The 25,020-nt window shown below is 54.4% G+C and overlaps 9 protein-coding genes across 9 annotated transcripts; 3 read left to right on the forward strand and 6 right to left on the reverse strand.

Annotated features, from left to right (window-relative positions):
- Positions 1–312: 312 nt before the first annotated feature.
- On the reverse strand, positions 313–1,215 carry DSM5745_06947 (uncharacterized protein; the record flags this gene model as incomplete). Its single annotated transcript, XM_026748963.1, has 2 exons — positions 313–822; positions 886–1,215. 2 exons carry the CDS (start codon positions 1,213–1,215, stop codon positions 313–315), a joined length of 840 nt encoding a protein of 279 aa, XP_026602053.1.
- A 337-nt stretch (positions 1,216–1,552) lies between these two features.
- On the forward strand, positions 1,553–2,753 carry DSM5745_06948 (SDR family oxidoreductase; the record flags this gene model as incomplete). The annotated part of the gene is made up of 6 exons (XM_026748964.1): positions 1,553–1,607; positions 1,662–1,920; positions 1,965–2,128; positions 2,180–2,379; positions 2,427–2,577; positions 2,635–2,753. 6 exons carry the CDS (start codon positions 1,553–1,555, stop codon positions 2,751–2,753), a joined length of 948 nt encoding a protein of 315 aa, XP_026602054.1.
- Positions 2,754–3,138: 385 nt separating this feature from the next.
- Positions 3,139–4,004, forward strand: DSM5745_06949 (uncharacterized protein; the record flags this gene model as incomplete). Its single annotated transcript, XM_026748965.1, has 2 exons — positions 3,139–3,241; positions 3,319–4,004. 2 exons carry the CDS (start codon positions 3,139–3,141, stop codon positions 4,002–4,004), a joined length of 789 nt encoding a protein of 262 aa, XP_026602055.1.
- A 1,153-nt stretch (positions 4,005–5,157) lies between these two features.
- Positions 5,158–7,176, forward strand: DSM5745_06950 (uncharacterized protein; the record flags this gene model as incomplete). Its single annotated transcript, XM_026748966.1, has 1 exon — positions 5,158–7,176. The coding sequence occupies one exon, from the start codon at positions 5,158–5,160 to the stop codon at positions 7,174–7,176; it is 2,019 nt and encodes a 672-aa protein (XP_026602056.1).
- A 521-nt stretch (positions 7,177–7,697) lies between these two features.
- On the reverse strand, positions 7,698–8,951 carry DSM5745_06951 (uncharacterized protein; the record flags this gene model as incomplete). The annotated part of the gene is made up of 1 exon (XM_026748967.1): positions 7,698–8,951. One exon carries the CDS (start codon positions 8,949–8,951, stop codon positions 7,698–7,700), a length of 1,254 nt encoding a protein of 417 aa, XP_026602057.1.
- Positions 8,952–10,390: 1,439 nt separating this feature from the next.
- Positions 10,391–11,854, reverse strand: DSM5745_06952 (uncharacterized protein; the record flags this gene model as incomplete). The annotated part of the gene is made up of 3 exons (XM_026748968.1): positions 10,391–10,922; positions 10,979–11,718; positions 11,774–11,854. The coding sequence occupies 3 exons, from the start codon at positions 11,852–11,854 to the stop codon at positions 10,391–10,393; spliced, it is 1,353 nt and encodes a 450-aa protein (XP_026602058.1).
- A 2,129-nt stretch (positions 11,855–13,983) lies between these two features.
- Positions 13,984–14,246, reverse strand: DSM5745_06953 (uncharacterized protein; the record flags this gene model as incomplete). The annotated part of the gene is made up of 2 exons (XM_026748969.1): positions 13,984–14,151; positions 14,211–14,246. 2 exons carry the CDS (start codon positions 14,244–14,246, stop codon positions 13,984–13,986), a joined length of 204 nt encoding a protein of 67 aa, XP_026602059.1.
- A 1,945-nt stretch (positions 14,247–16,191) lies between these two features.
- Positions 16,192–18,125, reverse strand: DSM5745_06954 (uncharacterized protein; the record flags this gene model as incomplete). Its single annotated transcript, XM_026748970.1, has 3 exons — positions 16,192–16,777; positions 16,845–17,818; positions 17,886–18,125. 3 exons carry the CDS (start codon positions 18,123–18,125, stop codon positions 16,192–16,194), a joined length of 1,800 nt encoding a protein of 599 aa, XP_026602060.1.
- Positions 18,126–20,493: 2,368 nt separating this feature from the next.
- Positions 20,494–22,349, reverse strand: DSM5745_06955 (uncharacterized protein; the record flags this gene model as incomplete). The annotated part of the gene is made up of 3 exons (XM_026748971.1): positions 20,494–21,043; positions 21,102–21,955; positions 22,023–22,349. The coding sequence occupies 3 exons, from the start codon at positions 22,347–22,349 to the stop codon at positions 20,494–20,496; spliced, it is 1,731 nt and encodes a 576-aa protein (XP_026602061.1).
- Between the last annotated feature and the right edge of the window lie 2,671 nt (positions 22,350–25,020).

Here is a 25,020-nt window from a genome sequence, read left to right on the forward strand (position 1 = left end):
TAGGTACTTCGGAATGTGGACGCGGGTTGACGCGGATTGGCGGACGTTTTGGGGGTGAGTTAAGGTCATTGCTATTATTTCGAGAGTAGAGCAGAACACCATATCCATATTGAGGTCGTCATAGAGTACAAAGGAACATAATCATAAGTGTAGGTAACCAATATTCCGAGAGGAGTGTGGATCCATCAGGCAGTAGACGAGAGAGCCAATAGCATGGCCTCATTGCATCCATATCTTAGTACGGAGTCCTCCGTACCAGTCGATAACCAAGCCAGCATCAACAACCGACAATCCAACATGCCACGCCAACCCTCAAGGCCTCCGATCGCCCCAAAGCCCAACAATGCCCATCGCCAACGCAACACCCGCAAACACCGCCCGAACCCCCTGCATCCTGCGCTCAACATCCATCTCCCCCCTCACAACCTCCCCATTCACCCCCTCCTCCGCCTCCGCCTCCGCCTCAACAACCACAAGATCCTCCTCCTTCCTCTGCTTCTTCCCAAAGCACCCCGCCCACCCCAAATCCCTCACAAGGGCACACCCCCAAGCCCACCCGCCAACTCGACGATGGAACCAAAAGTCCACGCCGTACGTGCCGAGCGTCGATACCGCCGCCATCCACAGCAAATACGGGTGTTTCCGATGTCGCGGGGACACGGCGTACGCGAAGAGCAGGCAGACGGTCGAGATGTTTGTTAGGCGCACCGCGTGCCTGCGGGTAAGCCGCTTGACTTCGGACAGGGATTTCGCGGCCGCGGTGGAGGTGGATAGGAGGGAGAGGGAGGGGATTGTGATGGTTGCGGCGGAGTAGGAGAGGCCCTGAGCGATATGTTAGTGGTATGGAGATGGATGGAGGTTGGGTTGGTTGGGTGGGTGGCGTACGGTCAATAGGCCGAGCGAGATGGTCCCGATGAACTTTGTGACGGTGATCGGGCACGCCATGGCGAGGGGTTGCGCTGGCAGTGAGCAGGCAGCAGGGAGAAATTGCTGATTGCTCGGTGCGGTAGAAGTAGGTATTTTCCGCGCGTGGATGATGGCGATGCGAGTTGTGATGGATGGATGGTGGACAAAGGACGGTGCCTGGCCGTTGCGGAAAGGAAAATGTTTGGTGACGTCGCGGATGGCCTGATGTGGGCCTGAGGCGGAAAGCAACTGGCGAATCAGCAGAGCGGATTTGTCAAGGTGACTGTGATTGTACGTAGCAGGGAACATAGCTGGCTTGGCAGTTGTTAGTCTGTACGGGGTATGTCAATTCAAATCTGTTGCCGTTATTGCACAGAACAGAATTGATTGCGAGAACCTGGTCCCTCGAATATCCAGTGTGTTATGCCGATAGTTATACAGGATAGTTATGCAAGTTATGTACTCACTGATAAGCAAGCTCTAACCGAATCCGGTACATCCGAGGCTCCGGGCGCGGGCGACAACCGCGGCTGAAAGACTGAAAGACAGGGGAGGAGAGCGGCGAACTGTCACATCTTACACCTCCCTCCTCTTCCTCCATCCCATACACAATCCTCTCCCAGCGCAATACAAGTAACCCCACAAAATGCCCCTCGAAAAATCCTCCTACCTCAGCGACACCTGGAAAGACGGCCTCTTCAGTTCGTCTCCATCCCCGCATACACCAACCAGGTTACAGTACTAACACCGCAAAGAGAACAAGGTCGTCTTCTGCACCGGCGGCGCAGGCACGATCTGCAGCGCGCAAGTCCGCGCGCTGGTCCACCTCGGCGCAAACGCCTGCATCGTCGGCCGGAACGTCGAGAAGACGGAGAAGGCAGCGCGGGATATTGCGACGGCGCGGGCTGGCGCGAAGGTGCTGGGCATTGGGGCGGTGGATGTGCGCTCGCTTGAGAGTCTGCAGGGGGCTGTTGAGCGCTGCGTTAGCGAGCTGGGTGCGATCGATTATGTGATGTACGAACGCCACTTTGTCGAGGCTGCGCTGCTGACTCTCGCAGTGCCGGTGCGGCGGGGAATTTCCTTGCCTCGATCAACCAGATCTCCGTCAATGCGTTCAAGAGCGTGATGGAGATTGATGTGCAGGGGTCCTACAACACGCTCAAGGCAACGATCCCGCATCTCATTGAGTCCGCGCAGAAGCACAGGGTTGACTCGACGTCATGTGCGTCTCCGATCCCTGCCCCAGTTCTAACTTCTGGCTGACCTTGTGCAGTAAAGCCTTCGCCGACTGGAACAGGGGGCCGCATTATCTTCGTCAGCGCTACGCTGCACTACACGGGCACACCGTTCCAAGCACACGTCTCCGTGGCGAAAGCGGGAATTGACGCGTTGTCGAATTCCGTCGCTCTTGAGTTCGGGCCGTTGGGCGTGACGTCGAATGTTATTGCGCCTGGTCCTATTGCTTCGACGGAGGTAAGTCAACAGCTTCAATCCTAGGGGCGATGTTAATTCGACGCCAGGGCCTGGACCGCCTCCTTCCCAGCGACAAACTCGACAAGATCAAACGGTCACAGCCTCTGGGGCGGTTTGGCTCCGTCCGCGACATTGCCGATGCCACTGTGTACCTATTCGCCGACACGGGCAGCTACGTGAGCGGTCAGATTTTAGTTGGTGAGTTGGCTCTCTTGCAGCTGTAATTTGCCTTCTTTGTTAACCATAGCTGTGCAGTGGACGGCGCAAGCTGGCGCATTTCCTCTGCCGGCATCGGGTCATCTGACTACCCCGATTTCCTCCTTTCAGGGGATACCTTTGAGAACGTCAAAGGGAAGAAGAAGGCGAAGCTCTGAAAGCGGACCACAGTCAGATATTGGTAGCGGTTTTATTGACATGTGTTCTTAGAGATTTGATAACAATGAGACAAGAAGCGTTCGCTACAACGAGTTCGTAAGCCGGCTTTGTCTTCGCACAGGCATGCCATGCCGATGTAAAGAGCTCGTATAAAGCCATTATCTCATGTCACCACTAGACGGTGATAACCAGAGCTTCCCCTATGTCTGCACAGCATTATCCATTGAACCAGCTCAGATCAAGCCTATAAATACAGACTCAACCCACCCAGCTCCATCCTTCCAGACCCTGCTGTCCGCGGTTCACTACACCAACCTACCGCAAGCCTGCAAGCATCTCGATCTAAACAACAACAAATCCACCCAGCGGATCCGTCTACCCAAAATGCCCCTCTCAGACTTCACGCTCCGCTCAACCTGGCACGCCAGCAGCGAAGGCCGCACGATCCCGGACTTCGTGCTAGAAGGCGGGAAAGGCGGACGGTTCGGTGCGTCCTCTCCCTATCCATCCCTATCCTTCCTCTAATTACCATTACCACACTGACATCCATGCTTCTCTGTGTAGACAAAATCCTCGCGCACCGCTACGCCCTCACCTGCGCAACATTCAACACGCGCACATCGATCCTCAAAGAAGGCCCGCGCCTCCTGGCGCAGTTCAAGGCGACGAAGGCCGTACCGAGGGGTCAGCGCGTCGCATACAATAAGTTCCTCGTTACGACGCTCCGGGGCGTAGAGGGGTTCGTGGAGCGGGAGATCAAGCACAAGCACCTCGGGCAGAAGGCCGGGACAGGGACACCTGCAGCTGGAGGGGGAGGTGGCGGGACCGTGTCCGTGTCCACGTCCACGTCCGAGCGCGACGAGGTGTTCAGCGCGTACGCGGCGTTCCTGAATTTCGTGGAGGTGCAGGGGGGCCGGAGGTTTAGTTTGCTTGGGCTTAGTCCGAGTTCGGGGGCTGGGGCGGGGGAGGCTGGTTGCGAGGTTTATGTCGCGGGCGGGGATTGGTCGGAGAGGAAGCGGGAGGAGGGGATGGGTGCAGAGCGCAAGGTGTCGCTGGCGAAGTCTGCGTCTGCGTCTGCGTCTGCGTCTGCGTCTGGGGATCGAGAGAGTCTGTTCCGGGCGCAGCGGCAGAAGTACATGGAGGATGTTGGGCTTGGCGAGAGCGAGGATGAGGACGGGGATGAGGATGGGGATGGATTCGAGAATGGGTCTGGCAACGACGGCGATGAGGACAAGGCTCGAAGGAACTAGAGCAGGATAAGGATGTGCGGTGCGGGCGCTGACGAAGTCATCGTGGAAGTTTGTATAGGCGAGATGGCTGTGAGGATATATATCAGACTAGATATCCTCAGTTAAGACAGTCGTTCACTTAATCTACTCGATTGCTGCTTTCTCTCTTCGCTTTTCTTTTCCTGATACATACTGGCCATGTCTCATGTCCATATTCCATCTCCATCCCGCCGTGTTGTTGCTGTTTCTCATGTACTCGGGTTGAGTTAGGGCTAGGTCCGGCCGGGCCCTACCTCCCGATCTTACGGTAAGGCCGCCCGACCTCGACTGCAAGAACGATCTTTCGCTCCCCAATCCCGCTGGCTCCCCTGCCTCGTTCTGACATTCTACTTCCTCCAATTATTAATCTACACGCTTCCACATAAAGTCCGCGACAAACCCTATGAGCATAACCTTCCTACAACCCCATCCCACCAGCTTTCATAGGGTACCCTAAGGTACCGATAGGCATCCCACCAAAAGCAAACAATACCAACCCTGCAAAAGCACAACAAAGCCCATAGACCCAACCCATCACCCACCCTCTAGCAGTAGCAGCAGCATTAGAAAACACAATAGAACAACACAACGGCCCAACAAGGGAAATCCGAAACGCACCAAGCGCTCCCACAAAGCGCGCGTATAAAGAGCCCAGCGCGCATCCCAAAGCCCGCATTGTGCATGACAAAGAAAGTGGGAGGATCGGGTTGAAAGGCGTTTCAGGGTGCAAGGGACAAAGCACAGCCAGTAGACAAAGGATGGGATGAAAGACATGCGGTGCAATCCATGGTCTCGTGCGATGGGGGCGGGGGTATTTAGAGGCTGGGTCCCCTTCCAAGTTCCCTTGTTGTTCTGAACCAGACACAAAACACAAAACACAGAACACAAAACGCAAAACACAGACCGGAAGCGAGGGTTTTAAAACGCTCTGCGCATCACGCTATACTGCACTACGCTGCAGTACACTACACTGCACTACAGTACACTACAGTACAGTATACTACACTACCTACCTACAACACTACAAGACAAGAAACATCTACACATCTGACAGGTTTACACCTTCACCCCTATACATATACCCAGACTCACATTCATACACACTTACCTCTCCAGCTGCAGGTAGGACCGCGCAATGTCGACCGGCGCGATGTCGACCGGCGCAATGCCAACGGGCGCAATTCCAGCGAACATAACATCAGGCGCAATTCCAGGGAACGCAACATCAACAAGCGCAACTCCAACGGACGCAATGCCAGGCGCAATCGGAACGCACGGCGCGCGCAGGTCGCGGGACGTCAGCGCAGACCAAGAAGCAATGGCGCTCCTCAGCGCGCAGCTGGACGAGCAAGCGCGAAAAGAAGCCGAAGAGAAAGCCCAGAGCGAGAAGGTGCTCAAGCAGGAGCAGGAGCGGATGGAGGCGCAGCTGGAGCAGGCGGACCGGGACGGGATGCCGACGGAGGTCAAAGTCGGGATCGTCAAGGACATGTACATGCGGAGCTTCGCGGCGGGAAAGGCGCGGGACAAGGAGCTCGAGGCGCTGACGCTGCAGCGGTCGCAGCTGGCGGCGCAACTGCAGGAACTGCACGCGGAGAACGGCAAGCTGTTTGAGGACACGAAGAAGCTGACGACGACGATGAACGAGCTCCGCGAGGCGATGGAGACGCAGCAGGAGGCGCTGAGCGGGGAGCCCGGGACGAGGGTGCTGGAGCAGATGGAGTCGTTTAAGAGAGTGCAGCAGCGGGAGCGCGAGCTGATGGAGCGGTTCAAGGACCACGAGACGCAGGCCGCGGTGCTGGAGCAGCAGCTTGCGGCGGCTCACGCGTCGATCGAGCAGTACCGGACGCGCATGGCGGCCAGCGAGCAGGCGAGCGGGCAGTGGGCCGAGAACATCCAGATGTACACGGGGTGGCTGTCGAACGAGAACCTGCAGCTGCGGCGGCACCTGAACGAGCTGAGCACGCAGATGCTGGCGCAGCGGACCGCGGACGCCGGCAGGTGGACCGGCGGCTCGACGTTGGGGCTGACGAGCCGGTTCCAGAGCCTGCTGACCCGGCCGCGGGCGACGGTGTCGGTGCTCACCACCGGCACGATGGACGTGGGCATGGACGACGCGTTCGACGTGGACATGCCCATGCCCACCGCAGCGGAGAAGCACAAGACGCCCCCCGGGATCCGCGCGAACCGGCGCGTCGGCAAGACCAAGACGGCCGCCAAACGGCCCGGCGCGATAGGACCACGAGGCGCGAGGCCGGCGGACTGCAGGAAGGGGTTCTCGGAGCGCCGCGCCGCCAGCACATACCTGCAGTACCGGGACGGGCGGAGCGAGAAGCAAGCCATGGGGGCGCTGAAGCCGCGCGGCCGGAAAGCCGGGATGGCGCGGGGTGCAGCGCGCAAGCGCACGCGGCTGGGCACGATGCTCGAGTGGCAGCGGCGGATTGAGGCCGTGACGGCGACGCGCGCGCTGCCGGTCATCCCGCGCAGTCTCGTGCGGGTGGCGGCGGAGGCATACACCAAGCGCGCGGACAGGGAGCTGTCGGCGCTGATGATGGCCAAGTGGAATGTGGACGAGAAGAGGAAAGATGCCGGCGTTTCGACGGAAGACGACGGGGCCTTTGGCAAGCTGATCACGATCACCAAGACGGTCGAGCCGTTCATCCCGCGGCTCAAGACGTTCTCAGGGCCGATGTACCTCCCCAAGACACCAGAGGCCCTGAGCAAGGACGAGCGCTCGCACTGGTCCAGGATCACACACACCTGGACCCTCGGACCGGCAAAGAAGCCCAAGAGCAAGGGTGAGAACAAGGGTAAGAGCAAGGGCAAGGCCAAAGAAGCCAAGAAGCACGTCCGGTTCGCCGACGCGGTCGAGTTCGAGCCGACGCTGCGGCTTCAGCAGAAAGTCGTCTACGAGCCCTGGGACCAGGACGACAGCACCTTCCGGTGGAGCCACCTGATCATCGCGATCCTGCTGGTGCTGCTGATGCTCTCGCACTTCAACCCGGACGGGCGCGTGTGGAGCTGGCAGGAGGCAAACGAGCGGCCGGAGGACATCGTGGCCAGGCTGAGGGTTCCGGGGCCCGGCGATGCGAGGGTGCCGGTGCTGGACTTTGAGGTTGGGAAGGTGAGTGATGTTGATGCGGGGTTATTGGGCTGATGGGTAGCAGGTAGGTTCAGTAATGATCATATAGGGTATAGAATTGATTTTGTTTGTTAATAACCGTGTGATGCGTAGTGGAAGTGGGAAGTGGGAATAAGCTCAGTGACACCGTTGCACGTGCACGTGGATCCTGCATGGATGATTTATTTATTATTACTCCGTATTTCTAATTCTGTGACCGGGACGCCACGCTGCATCGCATGTCCATCCACGTGGCAGATCAGCATGCAAGTCCATGTTCCACCACGTCTGCGACTCTACCGTAACTCAACCCCAATCCCGCAGAGACATCCTACTGATGCAAAGACGACAGCAGTGATAAAAAGCCAGACCAGGGCAGAACTGCGGAATTGCTATTTATTTTCTTCTCTTTCCCTTCGCGGCGCCGGGTACCTTTCCGGTCTTTGCTACGATTATTTGTGGCGCCGAACGTGCGATTGCTCCGGGGCAGTGTTTTTTGCAGGCGCTATCGGGATGGCAAAGCCGGGATTGTACTCTTGCGCCATGGTTCCCCAGAATTATGATATTACTTTATACTCTGGCAGCGCTGGATATGACGCTTCGTACTTTGGAAGCGCGTTCGCGGCACGCAGTTGGTTCAGCAAATCGTCGTCAGCGACGCCGCATACGGGAAGAGCGAAGGCAGCCTTGTAGGACCTTACGCATGGCTTGCGCTCGACGAGATCGCCAGTCTCTCGGTGAAAGGTATCCTCACCCGTCACGACTTCGAGATGCAGCTGGTGGTCGACGGCAATTGCGAGCGCTTCCCCATCATTACCGTCGTCGTGGTGGTCTGACGAGGCATCGATATTGTTGACAGCACTCGGAAGGTCTAGGTGACACGGTATCTCGATCAAACAATCTTCATCTTCCACTTGGCACCTGCTCGCTACCCACCGCCCCGTTTGCTGTCCATGGCATAAATTCTGGGTGTGCTGATGATGGCAGATCATCTTCCGCCCGTTCCTGTCCTCAGATTCGTTTCCATGTCTTGCTGGAAAGAGAGATATAAACTTGACCGTCTCCTCGACCCGCCATCGCAATTCCTTGACGACAACGCATTTAACTTCCGAGTCTCGCGCTCCAGGCATGATGGTTGACCTCGCTCGCCACCGTAGGTCATAGTGATGTTGCGCTCTCGTTGTCTTGCACGCCTGTCCGTACTCCCGTTTTGCTGGTTGCGGAGTTATGCGAAGTTCCGTGACCACAGGACTACCAGGGTATGACCGGATATATGAAATGGGGCTCGATGCTGCTAGCCGATGAATCTTGATGGGCTGCGATTCTTGTACGCTTGCAGCCGATGCAAAGCGTACTGTCGCTGTAACGATGTAGGATACACTGCCCAACACCGTGTCCGCCGTCGGCGGGATGTCACCCGAGACGGCAAGAGAAAAGTTGAACATACTTTCATGGGTATTTTGGCTGATCTTTTCCGGTGCATGCCAAATGTTACATCTTGCTATTGTCTGCATTTGCGCTTCGGGTATTCGACAGGGCAGATGTTGCACCTGGGCTCGGGCGCGGGCTGCTTTCCGCTTCCAGATACAAAAGTTCTTGCTGCCTCTCTCTTTCTCTCGCTCCGGGCTGCGTGTATTTGATAGCATTGGCTTCACTAGTCGTGCCAACTCGATGATGATCTCGGGGTGAGCGGTGCTTGGAGAAGGGGTGAGAGATGTTATAGAGATCGAGCCCGGGATGGGCGCGTTGCTCTCGCCGTCGATGTGAAGATGTGTGTCTGGGACTGTCAGACGCACCCTGGAATCGTTCATTGTGACGAGGATGATTGCGAATTCGCCATGCAATACCCTTACCTCTTATATCAACTGCGATGAGTGCCTAGGGCTTTGTCCGAAAGAGGCAGCCAAGCCTCTAGCGCTGGCCCGTTCCTGGTGGGTACTCGATCTCGCTGCGCAGCGCTCTTCTGACAAGTTGACAACCACCCTGCAGCTGATAGCCGCATTAAAAACCGGAATATATATTTGACCATCAATCCTTTTCGTCCCGCAGACCATTGGTGGAGCCGCGACAATCCACCAGGTTTGGGGCCATCAAGTTAAAGGTGGCGTGCTCCGTAGCTAAGTGCAAGGCAAGCCGCTCATCCTGCACCGTACGTGAGTAGCAGCAGAGTTCCCGACCTCTTGGTGGCTGGGTTTTCTGCACCAGTGTCCTGACCATGAATTGGCCGAAGAACAAGGAACACGACAACTGGGTGAACATTGAACGCGCTGATCTAAGAAACTACAGGACGCTGCACAATCACGGCGTCTTTGTCCCCACGGTCGGGAACCCTGATTGGCGCCTCTCTCAGGCCACCCTTCGTGCCAGGAATTGGGAGGGCGCAGAAAAGAGCTGGTCGATGGGAGTGTGGTCATGAACGGGTGTTCAGCCGTCGCAACCTTTCTGCTTCCTCTCACTTCTCGCCCTGGCTAGGACTGCTGCTTCATGCCTTGAACTATTTGCGCTGCTGCACTAAGCCACGAGAGGCAAGGGACGTCGAGAACGATGACCGAGCAGGCGGGCCTGGACGACGGACGGCTGGCAAGACGGCGATGGCGAACGAACAATATCCATGACGGACAGGATCAATCCTCAGCAGGGAAACAAAGGGAGAAGGAACAAAGGAGCGGAAGAAGAAGAATAGCAAGAAAGTAGCAGAAGATGTCTTTCGAGGCTTGGTCGTCGTTCGCTTCTGAGGACCAGTGCGGAGTGGTGGTGCGCCACTACTGCCAGACACCCCGACCGTTTCCAGCTCTTTCCATTTTATTGCACACCCTGAAAGCAACAAAGACTCCCAGCGGCCATCGAGACTGGCTCTATCACGTTTGGCCCCGGCGACACTGGCTCTGGCTCTGTCGGTGCATGGCCCATCCTCTCCAGCAACCTGGCGTTGTGGTGCCGGAGTGACGGACTGGATGGGCTGGGGCTTGCTTGGTTGTCTGGCCATTTGGTCCTTGCGGGTTATGGGCAGACCTAGCCCAGATTGCAGTGATTTCGCATCTACCTCCGGTCGGTACATCTAGCAATCTAGCAATATGGGAAGGCGAAAGTGGCGCAGACGGCCGGCCCTACGGAACATATGCAGGTCTGCGTGATGATCAGACCATCCCGATTCCTTCACAAACTTCCAAAGCATAAAAATCAACATTCAAGACTGCCAGTCTACAAAAGAATATCATGACTCTCCCATTCAACGTCGCAAGTCAACCATCTATCGGGTAGTGGCCACATCGACAGAGGACATTACCAACTGCCCCACACCAACCACAGTAGTCACTAAGCCAACATTCACTGCCAACCAGGCACTATATTGCTGGACCGGGTACCTGCGATCCCACAAGTATTCCATGAAGCTTGTTGCGGGGTGGTTGCTCCCGTAGGTCTGGATGTTTTGAAGCTTTTCTCCATAAATCGGGAAATCAATCGACGCGGAATACGTTCCCCATTCCATGATCGAGCCATCGTTTTTTCGAAAGCGCTCGGGCAAGAGAGAGCTATCAAACGGCATTTTGCCCTTGGTAGGCCAGAATCGAGAGACCGTCCATTTTGGTATGCTCTTCGTAAATTGCATCAAGAAAGGATCCACGGAGGTTTCGCCCTCGAGAGCTTTCTTCAGCAATTTTCTCGCCGCAGAGTTTTGACCAAATAACAATCGGTAGGATAGTAATACTTCCTGACACATATGGCCGTCTACATCGTCTGCTGACCGAATCGAGAAGCGTTCCATCGCCCTGTTCGTAATACTGATAATACACCAGTCAGCTGCCGAAGCAAATAAGACAAAACAGGAACGACATACGCATTGTCCATGACAAAGTCATTGTGCCTCAGAACCCTGGCCGCACAGAGCGAAGGAAACTTGAAAATGGAGAGAGTGCGATTCCTCGTATCGAGAGAGAGATGGTCGCTCAGAGTTTCTACCCACTTCAAGCGGATACCTCCGTATCGTCCAAGAGAGTCATACCCTAAACGAGGTTCGTACAACATGTCGTCTTTACCAGCTGCGGACACTGACATTAAGTTGTATCGCGAACTTCTCCAATGGAGAATCTCGTACACCTCGAACAAACTCTTTTCAAGTAGCATTTGAGAGTCCGCGGTTGAAGGGAACAAAGAGTCCAGCAACGAGAGCCTCCCATTAGCATTGAAAGGGAAAATGAAGGCGGCTGATAACCAGAAAAGGGTGACTGTCGCCGCGTCCGCGATGGCGATCTCTTGTTGCACACTCAAGCCGCCCGGTCTAATGGTCGCGTCGTGCAGCAATTCAGCTACCAGGGCTTTGACCTGCAGATCATGAGAGACAGGCAGGCGACTGGAGGCTCTGACGACTGCAATGCACCATTCCCATTGACCCGCGGGGGTTGAGGGAGGTGGGCGGTTCAACGCGGTCCAGACTTCCGTGTCGAAGCTACCGAACTGGGGAAAGCAGTGCTCCTGCAAATGGTCGCAGAACATGGAAAGTCCCGAGTTCAGATGAGGATTATTCGCGTTCGAGCTGCCGAATATTTCTCTAATAACTCGGCTACGAATTGATGGCGACTAGGCGATTAGCATTCGGACATTCAGACAATGGTTGCCATATACAATTACTTACCGGCGGGGGATAAAGAGGCTGAGATGCATGGCCTCGCTCGGCCAAGTCGACGGGCAAGTTGGCGTTTTGACGGCTGTTCATGGCTGAGTCGTCCGTCATGCGAAAAAGAACAAAAAAAGTCACAAGGAGTGGCACCAAAATGAGAACTGTCTTGACAGCGGGGTCCTCAGTCCGGGAAAAGAGTCAACAATTTGTAGTTCGTCTGGCCAGCAACCTGGAGCAGAAGATTGCCATGGTGTCAGGCCAAAATCAAACAGGGTGGTCAATGAGAATTCCCCCATCTCGTTACTCGACGGCCTGGAACAGTGACCAGAGACTTGCAAACACTAATTTGATAGACAGTCTCGGAAAGAGAACGAAAAAGGAGAAGCAAGAATCAAAAATGAAGCCCGAAAAAAGCGAACAAACAGAATCAGACAATGGAGAAACACGGCGGATAAGAATAGCGCGTCGAGCAGAAGCCTGCTTGTGCTCTCGGCTCGTCGATGTCGCGCAACTTTGAACATCGCCAGGCAGCAGGCATTCCTTGTCTCGCCAAGGGTCTTCTGATAACCACATCCTTCGTCGCATCGTGTAGGAATTCTTAGTTGTCCATTGTTGTTCTAAGTTTCCGGCACGTTCAGCGCCCGCGGCGCCTCGTAGTCATTGCGATAATCCGGGCGCGGTAACATGCAGGATATGGAAACGGCACAAGCTCAGAATCTAGTTGCGTTACTCTAAATATGATGATTGAGGCGTTGTTTACCACTGTTGGCAGCATATGCAGTCGGTCCGGCACATCCAGCCATCCGGCCCTGGCCGTGATTGAAGCTGGGGAGCACAATCAAATGATGATCAAATGATCAAATGATCGTCTCTCACAGTTCCCGACATATACGATCGATCATACGGCTGATTGGACCGGTTTGAGCCGAGCTGGCGAGAATCTAGCCCACGGTGATGTTCAGCTAGTCTGTCGTATGTTTGAGATTGTAAGGATAAAGTTTCTTGGCCGACGAGTAAACTTCTGCTTTGCGATTTTAATGCCTGCACGGTTCCCTAGCTGCAATGATCCTAGTGCTTATTTTCCTGCAAGAAGCCTCAACGATAAGAAGAGTGATGTTGACCGGCAAGATTCTGCTGGCGGAAAGGTCGTGAGACGGTGAGACACGGAGGACGACGCTGGATGGAAGGAACGTTCGCGGAGGTCTAGATACCCTGAGTGAGATATTATTGCATTCGCAAAACTCCTTAATTTTCAGTCCGTGTTTACCCAGCAATGAATGATGTACCTACCCTCCGCGACCTTGAGAGGATCACTGTTTGTCGGCTTCCCGACTCAGTAAGACAACAGAGCAGAAGACTACATCATAGGTTTCGAACGGAACCCGTGTAGAGTGGCCTCTAACTGACTTGGTGTTCCGACAAGATTGCGTTCGACGTCGCCGAAAGCAGTGGAAATGTCAGCGCTCCTGCGACCGTAATCGCTCTCTTCGCAATCGCAGGTCGCAGCGCCGGATCACGGACGGGGCTGGGAAGGTTGGGCCTGACGCGTCATTGCAGCAGAGACATATGGCGGGTACCTAGTGGAAGGAAAAGGATGTATCACCACGGGAAGAGGAGACAGGTTTCGGCGTTGTTGGCAAGAAGGAGAGACATCACTCGGGCAACTCACTCGGCGTCTCACTCGGCGTCTCACTCGGCGTCTCACTCGGCGTCACCCCTGATTTAGGCCTCAGGCCGTTGTCCTGGCTTGGCACGAGCTCGGCCTACAGATCCTCCAGCAGGGTCCAATCAGCACCCGCATCTTATCTCCCGCCTCAAAACCCGTTCGAGCCGGGCTCTCTTTAGCCGTGCTTTAGCGGTGTATCCATCTAGCCGGTACTCACTCTTAGTGGATGGTGTTGTACTGCTGCTCTCTACCACATTTCAGGAGCGCAACAACAGTGGGTGGCCCGTCACTGCGTCTGCCTGCGGATACGAACTCGCTCATCAAATCTCCGGTTTCTGTACAGTAGTCGCGTCGGGAGAGTGCTCTCATTTCTCGACTAATTTTCTCAAACTTTCAGCTTGTGCTCCAATGTACAGGACTGATCCAAATGCAATTCCGATGCGAATGCGCCCAAGGCCCGAGACAACAGTAGTAGGTTGGCGACGCGGACGATCGTCCAGTGGGAAAATCCGACAGGGGAAAGAACGTAACGACGCCACGAATTTTGAACATGCGCTCGTCATGGTTTGTTGAATCCTGTATCTTCAGTTCCATGCTGTCGAACGTGAAAGATTTGGGTTCCCGTGCCCGGAGACTCGCCGCGCGCCGCCTCATACCACGCTGTCAAGATTTCTAGGTCTCGCGTGATTGTCTTGACCCGGTTGAAGCCGGTTTCCTCGCCGTTGGCCTAGTTCTAGGTGTTAGATAGTTTGGCTGGAGAGAGGATGCTTGATCAGGGAAGCTTACATTCAAGCTCACGGCAATCGCCTCGCAAAAGACCATCATGGTTTGATGTTTGTGCTTGATTCTGTGATAGGACTCGATAGGTGGGTTTGAATGGAAGGTGGGAGGGTGAGGAAGGTAAGAAGCTCATTCAAAGCACATTTGGCCAGAAAGGAAGACAAGCTGCACTCCATTGTTCCCGGTTTGCGAGTTCCTCAACCTTAGCAGACAGCCTGCTTGGGTCCCTCAGTTGTTATTGAAGACTGTCCGTCCAAGTTCACCTGAGGAAACACTTTTACTAGCATCATGATGCTTCTAACATGGCAAAGACCACACAGCAACAAGTCCATCGCACTTGAATGCCGCTTCATGAAGCACTTGCGGGCTCACAGTGTAGATAAAGCAGTCATCGGCATGACTGATGAACCCGTTCTCGCTTGGTTCGCGTTTCTTAATGCATTGCTCAACATGGCCAAGCTATTGTTTGACGGCAGCCTGGTTCGTACCGGAGACCAGGATCCGGCCATAAGGAGTCTTTCCTTTCAAGTATAGACGTTAGCTCAACATTCTGTCGATCGATTGCAGGGTTACAACATACATCGCGCTGTATGATATAAGCGTAGAACGTCGTGGCGGTTGACGGGGATACTGCGCGGACAACGAGGTTATGTAGTGGCTTGTAGAAATTGAGACCACAAACAGTAGACCCGTTGAGTAATGGGCATGATCTGAAAGGCAAGGAAGACAAGGGGAAGGGCAGTATATGCAGCCTAAAGTCGGCGCTCGCGCTTCAGCGTAGGGTGTATCCTCGCGTCATGCCCATAGACTCGAACACAGGATACCACTCTGCCAGATGTCGAAATTGGCTATATTTCGCATGGCCACCGGAGGATCTTCGAGCCGCGTCATTGCGCCGACTGAGCTTCGTCCACTGCACTGATTTGAAGGCCTGGCACGGGTTCAACTCGCATGTTAAGCTTCATCCTGTGAGTAGCGATCCTTGTGCGGGGGAAACAAGCCCACTGGGCTCATCTCGCAAGGCCTCACGAGGGCGTTCCAGGCCGCACCAAGTCCGCCCAGCGAAGTTTCGTCTACTGCATCCGAGTTGGTAGCGCGGTGGAATTTCATGTCGGATAATGTGACGGGGGATCAATCACTCCACCGGTAAAGTAAGGACTGCTCAAGCAGTCTGCTTCAGGCAGTGGACAGGAGAAAGACTTCTTGACTACTGCAAAACCCCCGGCTGGCTTTGGCATATCGTATTGAAGTGCAAGATTCTCGTGGAGCCTTGTTCAGGAAAGCGGACTAAAAAGCTACTGCATTCTTTCAGCTCTGCTCCATGGGCAGCGGGGCAAAAAAGACTCAACAGTAGACAACGTACTTCGTAAGGCCGTCACTCATCCTGAGTCACTAAAACCCTCCGGCCGACTTCGTATCCTACCTAGAGCTCGACAATACTCATATCAGTCCTCCTGAAATGGCAAATAGTGTCAATTTTTGCGACTGGGATTCGGATTCAAGGGGCACCGGGCGGAGATTCTCCTGGTCGGCGGCTGTGCATGATCTCGTCGCATGGATGGCTTTCAGGTGGCTTGGTCCGAAACACCTCTCTGTCGTACCCTCATACTGTTTTGATTGCCAGTGGGCCTGGGAGTATCCGGACTAGAAGAAGAGAGTACAAACTCTGCGGATCTCCTCCGTAGAGAGTACGGCCTTCCATCTCGCGCTAGTCCATACGGTACCGTACTGAGAGGGAGTAGGTATACGCAGTTCCCAACAAAGAGGAAGAGGAACTGACAGGCAGGACTACTGTACGGACTACAGAGCGATTCGACAAACAATTCATTGCATTAACTACTTTCTCAAACGAAATGACTGAAATAACCCGAAAGAAGTTCTCACAATACCTCATGCGCAAGAACCTCACGTGGCCGTTGAGGGCCGCGTTTGCTACCTAGCAGGGCGGGGGAGCGCCTCCGCAGGTCAAGAGGAGCCAGATCCCAACTCAATGGCCGTACGCCTGTTCGATTGTCACAAATGAGGCGATCGCCTGCGGAAGGGTGATGGCAGTACCAACTATCGAGAACAGTAGGAAAACAACAGATTCAAAGTGTTCCTTGGGGTATCTGCGGTCCTGGTAGTAGTCCCAGAACGAATACGGCGGATGCTTGTTGGCAAATGCCTGCAGAAGAAGGAACTTCTTTCCATAGACAGGAAAGTGGTCACGAGAGGAGTACGTGTTCCAATCGCGGATGCGACCGTCAGCACCCCGGGCAGCCTTGGGGAACAGGTTGCTGTCAAGGGGTAGCTCCTTCGTCGCCCAGTTGAATTCCCACGGCCGTCCCTTTGGCAGCGCAGTAGCGCATTTCAATAAGAACGGATCAACAAAGCGCAACGTTGGGTCTTCCCCCTGCGGTTGCAGCTTTTTCTTCTTCGACAACTCCTTCTTAAGCAGCGACCGCGATCCGGATGACTGCCCAAAGAGAACCCGATAGGTGAGCAAAACCTCTTGGTACAACTTAAGTTGATCCTGCAAATTACCCATGTCATCTGGAACAACGTGACCAGGATGTAGGACCGCGTTGGTAATGCTGAATGAGGGAAGCAGACAAAGTATCAGCAGTTGAATCGACACAGCCAAGCGGGCAAGCGACTTACATCGTATCCATCTGGAATTGGTTCGCCTGGTCAATTCTGGCCGCGCAGACAGACGGAAATTGGAAAACAGAAAGCTGACGTTCTCCCGGATCGAATTTCAAGTGTTCACTCAAGGTGTCCACCCACTTCAGGGAGATTGCGCCGAATCTCTGCAAGGACTCAAAGGTGATGCGGGCCTCATACAACAATTCATCGTGGGTACTGGCGGCGCTAGCCTGTTGATTTGGCGAGGGATCGATTTCATCACCGGATTTAAGCGCATCGGGTGAAGCGGGGTCGTGATGGTCGCCCTGGGTTGATGGAGGATTGATGGAGAAGCTGGATTCGGGCACTGTCCGGGGAGAAAGACGGTCACGGAGATCCTCTTGGTTGGGCTGAAGATTGATTAACAAGGCGGGTGGAGATTCCACTGGGGAATCAAAATCACGAAGGCCATCATGGAGATGTACAAATGGTTCTCTGACAGATCGTTGGATATCTGCAGACCAACCTCCCAGGCGGTTCATTTCTCCGAAATATAAGGAGACCTCGCATGCGCTACCCGTCTCCATGGCGTGGTTATCTGATTGAGAGCAGTCCTTCAACTCCGGCATAGTCGCCGTTGAGATGCAAGCCAAAGTCGTCATCATTGCCGTAGCAGCGAGTGCTTTCTCCCGCTCTGTTTTGTCGTCCAGGCTTTGACCTCTCTCCTCCATAAGCTGTGACAGAGCCTCTAGCATGGTCGGGTTGTAGTTTGGCTGGCCTTCCAGCAGTAGCTTCCTGAACGCGGAAGTAAGATTGCAGCACCACTCCCAAAAGTCGTCGACAGAGTGTGTAGGGCTCCTGCCATTGCGGCTCACATTATTCTGGATATCCGGGGGGGGTCTTGATGCCAGTCGAAAGCACTTGGTTTGTATGTAGTCGGCGAATACCGAAACACCGAAATATCGAGTTTTCGCCGCACCGAACAGGCTCTCGATCGTTTCGTTACGGAACTGTTGGCCGCGCCTACTGGTTAGCCTCTGAGTCTGTCTGGTGGTGTTCGACAAATTGCTAACTTACATCCTCAGCAGTGGGCGAAGTTCTCCCAGAAACCCCCGAGATCGGCACAAGTGGAATATTCCCAGAAGAATAATCCGTCGGTGGGTTTTGCAAATGATTCTGCAAGAAGGTATTCACTTGGCGCCAACGCTTCTTGACGCCCTCCGGAATCCAGCCACTCACAGTGTTCGCAGCACCCGAGAGGATCTGCGCGGGAGATCTCGCAAGTCGCAGTCGATCTATACAGTCAGTCGAGTCCATGGTAAGGATGGAACAAATGACGACTGCAGGTTCACAGACGAGGTCGATCTTGAATCAAGAATGAATGCGCTAGGTAGCTTGAAGTGACCTGAAAAAGCGATGATGGAAAGGTGGAAACAGGAAGGGGATTGCGAGGTATTTAACCACCGAGCAGACTCGTGATCGGTGGAAGCAAGCAACGTTAAGGGCGAAGGTCCGAAGAGCGACGCTGCGCAACGAGCCAGCAAGTCGCATCGTTCCGCCGGTAGAGAAACGAAAGATGATTGAGTCTTCGAATCCAGAACTCACAACAAATCGAAGTTTTTTCTCGGGCATCAAACAAACAAGACGTGCTGATCTGTCAGCTGGAAGGCTGGACGCGAGTCGAAATGTCGGAACCCTGTCTCACAACATGAAAATCCCAAGCTAAATCCCAGCATCGAGTGATGAAGACCACTTATCCCGTCGGCTGGAACGCTGAATGTTGAACAGGCTGGCGGATAGCCACCTCGCACCAAGGCAACGTATTTGGGAAGCGGAAGTTCAACGCGGGATCCCAGCATCAGACAATCAAGATGCATCATCCCGTCAGCGGAGAAGCTGGACGTTGCTTGAGTTGCGGGAAACCCATCCCGCAGCAGGAAGAAAAATTTGAAAAGTAGAAAGTTCAAGACGGAAACCAACATGTAACGGCGAGACGCACTCTCTCCCCGCGTGAGGGCTGGATCAATAGAGGTGGGGCAGCACCCGCTCGAGTCAACCCCGTGCCTATCTTGCATGAAGTTGCTGATTGCGGCCTTCTGCTGAGAAGATGATGGGCGTCAATCGATTCGAGTCCTTGGGGGCTCATTTTGCGGCGGGAAGTTGACGGAAGGGTAGAAATTCGAGGCGCGATTCTAACAACGAAGCAAACACACTCTTCCGCCACTCTTTCCGCTGGTGTGAAGGTGAAGAGTAGACTTCCATCAGTCCAAGGCATCAGGTATTCGTGCGACCTGGTACGGGAAGTTGGTCAACGCATGGACAAGCATCAGAGCAAGGCACACGCCTCCGCCCATGGAAACCCTGGTCTCCAACCGAGCTGGGTTGTTGGGTGTCCGGGCATCATCCATGCAGCGGGACGTTACTCAAAGGGGGAGCATCTACGCGAGGTTCCAATGTCGAAACAACCCGGCTAACCTACAACCGACTCGTGGTGCCGAGCGCAGGGCCGTTCGGTAGCGGGAAATCCTTCCAACCTCGGAGCAAGACGCACCCTTGAATTCTGCTCTTGAGAGGCCGGGCTTCAACAGGCAGGACCTGCCGGTTGCTTAATCTGCAGCGAGCGACGGGTTGCGCGGGGGGATGGGCCGGTAAGCAGGGATGTGGCGACTCGAAGAAGGGCGCAATCTTGAGGCCGGCGTAACCGCAACAGGATCATCCAGTCGGGGTTTCGACTGGCGGCGCGAACCCATCCTAGTCACTCCACGAACCTGGACTCCTGGGGACTGACAGTTCTCGGACTTTTGAGATTAACACACGCGCTTGGAGGCGCTGGCTCGAACGGAAACTTTTTCCGCAGGACGATGGACGATCACTGGGCATGGAGTTTGTGTGTCGTCTTGGCGACCTGCATTCCACGGGCAAGTGGATCACTCCGGCCACGCCTCTCAATGCTAAGGTCGGCGACTTCTGGAAATGCCAAAGCCTCTCTCGTTCTGCAGCGGGGTGAATGGGACTGTTTTGAAGGAACCTACAAGTAAGGCAGGGCAGAGATGCTCCATGGACAGATCAGCAACTGTGCGTCCCCTCACTGAGGTAATTTCACCTTCGCCGGACTCTCCGGTTGCTTGGCTTGCCACTCTTGTATCTTTGCACTGCTACCTGCTGCTCTGTTGCGTATTGATCGCTTACTGCTGTTGGGGCCCCGTTGTGTTTGTTTGGACGTACTCGCACTTCACTACTACTTATTGTTCCTGTCCATAGGTACCGCCTTGGCGAAGAGTCAAGCCTCCACGTGACAAAGGCTAGCCTGATTTGGATTACTGTAAGCGGATAATATCCATGCCGTGTTGGAGATCACAAACACCGGCCAGAAGGAATGAAGTCATTCCGAGAGACTGCATCTCCGCGGATGGCGGAGCACTCTTGAGGGCGCTGAGACAGGGCAGTATACGGGGAAGAGGAAAAGGAACGTTCGCTGACTGCTGTTAGGCTCCCACACCAAATCCAAAAAAGACGTGTGCATTCAGTACTTGCTATTATCGAGAATGCACAAGACATCAAAAACAATTACCCGAAAGCAGAAAGCAAAAGAGATACCCGAAAACCTCACATAACGGTCGATGGTGGCCTTGATCCCTGTGCGCACTCACAATACCCGCGGATCGCAATTGCAGGAGGATCTGATTCAACCTTCGTACTGCTTGACGAGCGACCAGATTGTTGCGACTGTTTGTGGGGCAGCGAAGAAGAGGGTGAACAGCCCAAAGAATAGCGCTACCTGGGACTGGAAGTGCTCCTTGGGGTATCTGCGATCTTGCACATAGTCCCAGAACCCCATAGGCGGATGCCTATCTGCGAATTTTTGCAGCAACAGAAGCTGCTCGCCAAAAATAGGGAAGTTATCCCGTGCTGGATATGTATTCCAGTCCCTAATACAGCCGTCAGCGCCCTGAACAGCCTTAGGGAAGAGGTTGCTGTCCAGAGGTTGCTCCTGCGCCGTCCATACAAAATCCCAGGGGCGTCCCTTTGGGAGGGCGGCCACGCAATCCTTTAAAAAAGGATCACGGATGTTTCCCTCCACTTTCTTCAGCGCTTCTTTTAGCAAAGACCGCGACTTGGCAGTTTGCCCGAACAGGAGACGATAGGAGAGGAGCACCTCTTGGTACACCTCAACATGGTCCTCCACCAGGTCCTCCGCAGGGGAAGGGTTGCGGGTCAAGACCCAGTTGGTGATGCTGAACAGGGAACAAATGTTTAGCAGTTGAAGGTAGATTAATAGAGCAAGGGACTTACTTTGCGTCAAGGGGAAAACTTTGTTTGTTTTGTATTCTGATCGCGCAGACCGAAGGAAATTGGAACACAGAAAGCTCGCGTCGCTCTGGGTTGAAATGCAGATGCTCTACCAGTGTTGACACCCACTTGAGTGAAATTGCGCCAAACCTCTGCAATGAATCATACGTCATGCGATTTTCGTGCAATAGTTCGTCATTGACAGTGCCAGCATCATCGCCGTCTTGTCCCGTCTGGTAGGGGCCAAAGCCGGCCTCGACCGGTGAGTGGAGGGCAAGATCACCTAGATTGTTTCGGAAGTAGTTGAAGGGCTCCTTGACATGGTGGTCCTGGGGGTCCTGGGGGTCCTGGGGATCCTTCCAGGAACCAATCCAAGTGGCGGGGTTGTAACTTTTGTCAAACACCAGAGAGACATCCCCTTTCCCCTCATCTATCTCGCGGTCATCTGGCGTGTCAGGCTGCGCCACCGGCATAGTCGCCGTCGAGATCCAACCAAGCGTCATCATCATTGCTCTAGTGGCCAAACCTCTCAGTCGGGGTTCCATGCCGTCCAGTGACCCTCCTTTCGACGCTAAGAGCCTAGAGAGCACCGCTGAAATGGCTGGATTCCGATTTTGGTTGTCGCCGGTCCCACGCTCCTCCTTGAAAGCGATAATAACGTCGTTGCACCAGCCCCAAAATTCGTCGGCGTTCAACGGGGATCGCATATTGAAGCATCGCCAGGTATCATTGTCGAGTTCCCTTATCTCATCGACGGACCTTGTCTGTAGATCGGTTGCAAACGCGCTTATGCCGGGGAAGAAGGCGTCGTTCTTTTCCACGTTGAAAAGGTTTTGCAGAACCGCATCGCGCGCTGACTATCATTTGCGAGCATTAGTTGGTATACCGTCTGTCTTGTAGTGATCGACTCGCTGCCAGACTTACCATTTTCCGGGCCTTAATGTGTACCTGGCTCGGGTTTGTTTGAGAGGAACTCCCAGGATTCGGCGCGGTTGGGACCGTACTCGATGAAACCTGGGTCCCGCTCATCATGTTGGCTTGAGAGGAACTCCCAGGATTCGGCGGAGTTGGGCTCGTACTTGATGAAACCTGGGTCCCGCTCATCGTGATGGTTTGAGAGGAACTCCCAGGATTCGGCGGAGTTGGGCTCGTACTCGATGAAACCTGGGCACCGCTCATCGCGTTGGCTTGAGAGGAACTCGGATTCGGCGTGGTTGGGTTCGTCCTCGATAAGGTCTGGGCCCCGCTCATGGTGTTATCAATGCGTCTGACGAAGCTTCGATAGTCGGCGCGATTCGGGCGTTCAAGGTGAAGAGAAAAAAAGACAAGTGAGAACTTGAGAAGCTTGAGAAGCTTGAGGAGAGTATACGGGACAGGAGTGGGAGGAGGGCAGAACATTGGCGGTATTTAAGGAGGCAACGGACGCGCAAAACGGCGAGGGAGGGAGAAGCTCAAGGAAAACGCTCCCAACATCCAGTCCTAGGACCATTGAGTCACAGCAAGATGCATCGTCCCACCGGTGGCACATTTGGAGGTCAACGGAGTCGCCGGAAACCCGTCGTGCAGCAGAAATCATCCTCCCAGGGAGTGCAAATAGGAACACAACGGACAAGGATTCCGAGTGCAGTCCCAGGGATATTGAGTCGCAGCAAGCTGCACCTTCCCGCTGATGACGAGGCGTAATGTTGACGGACTCGCCGGAATTTTGTGTTGCAGAAGAAGCAACCCCGGCGGGGATAGACCGACATATTATCTGCATCAGGCAATAGCGCAAAGGACAGAGGTCTCAACCACCGTCCCAGCATCGGGCCGGCACAATGTATTGTCCTGCCGGTGAGACCCGGGTGGCAATGGACTCGCCCGAAGCCCATCTTCCAGAAGAAAGAACTCTCACAGGAAAGCAAAGACAATAGCGGCAAGGAGATGATCCATGGCGCACCGTTTTGCTAGCGAGGGACTGGATGTCAATGGTCTGGCGGGCCAACCGGTCTCACGGCAAAAGAAATTCTCTCGGGACCCCGCGTATCGACGCGCTAAAAGACAACAACCCATCGTCGAGGAAAGCAAGATGCACCGTCCCGCGGCCAAGAAACAGGATGTTGAGTGATTTGATCCCTGCAGCGAGAGGGAAGATCGGTGTGCAAGAGACAAACTTCAAGACGTGATCCTAGCAGCGCATACAGGAGGACGCACGCGCATACTGGGAAGCTGAATCTTGAACAAGTTGACGCTTGCAGCGGCAGGAGGAAGTTTCTGACTGGCAAGGAACTAGGTAGAAATGCGAGCCTTGAAATGACCTTATCCCACTACCCATTGCAGACAGGATTCTCAAAAGCCAGGTCTACTTGGCCGTTACTCTGGTTTAATCAGAGCAAGTACTGGTTCCTAGTTGCACTGAAGCTCTTTCCAGGGCCATTCAAGGGTTGACATCCGAGAGACGATGATTTTCCTGTGGGCGATGAGCGACCGGCTCGGGGTTGGGCAAGCCGCCTGTAGGTACAAATTTGTTTTTACGGTCGATGGAATTCGATGCGATTCGATACAATTGTCCCATTCTTTCAGATTTCTTTTCTGCGTTCTGCCGCTATTCACATGCCCCCTGCCTCTTTTCCCACCAACACGAACAAATACAAGCAGGAAAAAGTAAAGAGAGAAGCAAACAGGGAAAAAAAGGATCCGAATTCCCGTCACCAGCAACACGACAGCATCAGTCACTCATCGGGATTATGGGAAAGGGCTGGTTGTTTCGGCTGTACAGAGTCGGCAATTTCGACATGATGACGGCGGGCGGTTTGTTTTTGAGGTCCTCCAAAAAATTATGACTAGAGAGGCCTGCGTACTGGTCGAAATTGTAAAAGTACCAGTCGTCGGTCTTCCGCTCGAACTTGCAATGCTTGGATACGAGCTTGATCCACTGCGTGAGGGATTCCTTGTCGGCAGCAGCGAGTAGGATTCCGTGGCTGCGGGCGTGTGGCTGCAAGGGAGGGTCAGAGACGGTCAACCTGGTTATCCTGGCGGCGGAGGAGCAGGGGGGCAGGGGTATCAACGTACGACCATGGGCGAGGCATAAGCGTAGAACACCATGGCGGGAGACTGCAGGCAGGTGGGAGACTGCGGTGGCAAAGATCTGCTAGAAGGTCTGTTTGATTTGGGAGTCTGTTCGCGAGGATGGCGCGAGAGAACATGGGCTGGAAATGGAAGACAGACTCCATATTTATGCCTCGAGGGGGCCGGTTGGAGAGGGACTCGAGTCTCAACAAGTCACTTGGGTCAGGCGCTCCTCCACGGGACGTCTGTCTTTGTCTACTGCATTTCATCCAGCGCCACTACTTCAGGACTTGCAATCAAGGAGTGGAAAGGTTCACGGCAGTTTGATTTGGCCTCAGTGGGCATTAACTAAAGAGGGAGAAGGAAAGGGAAACGAAAAGCGAGAACGAAAAACGGAAACGGGAAAAAGAAGCGAAGCAGACAAAAGTGGCGCCTCTAGTGCTTTCTCGTCTATGGTATCGGTACATGGGCCATGACAATCAGAATTCTGGAAAGATCAACTGCCAACCGTTAGTATTATGCAACTCCACACCAGGAATCAAGAACACAACGGGCAATCCTACCTCTGTTACGGCTTGGGCAGCGTTAGGCTTGCAGGCGCCGAGCACAGTATCATCGACAGCAGGATGCTGCCGCCGATCTCCGTAAAAGGCTTCACCACCACGCAGCCGTTAAACGCGCTCATGTTTGGGTCGCTCCGGGTGAGCTCGGCCAGATCCACTACCTGACCATCGTAGGTGTACCAGTCGGAGGAATGTCGATGGATAGTGGACTCGGACTTCCGCCGCGCAGCCCAGTACCAGCGATTGAACGTCGAATAATCCTTTGCAATAATGACCTGCAGGCAGTCCGCGGCGTTGGAGCCTTGGTCCGG

This window comes from Aspergillus mulundensis (genome assembly GCF_003369625.1).
Source record: "Aspergillus mulundensis strain DSM 5745 chromosome Unknown scaffold_7, whole genome shotgun sequence".
Lineage (NCBI taxonomy): Eukaryota > Fungi > Ascomycota > Eurotiomycetes > Eurotiales > Aspergillaceae > Aspergillus > Aspergillus mulundensis.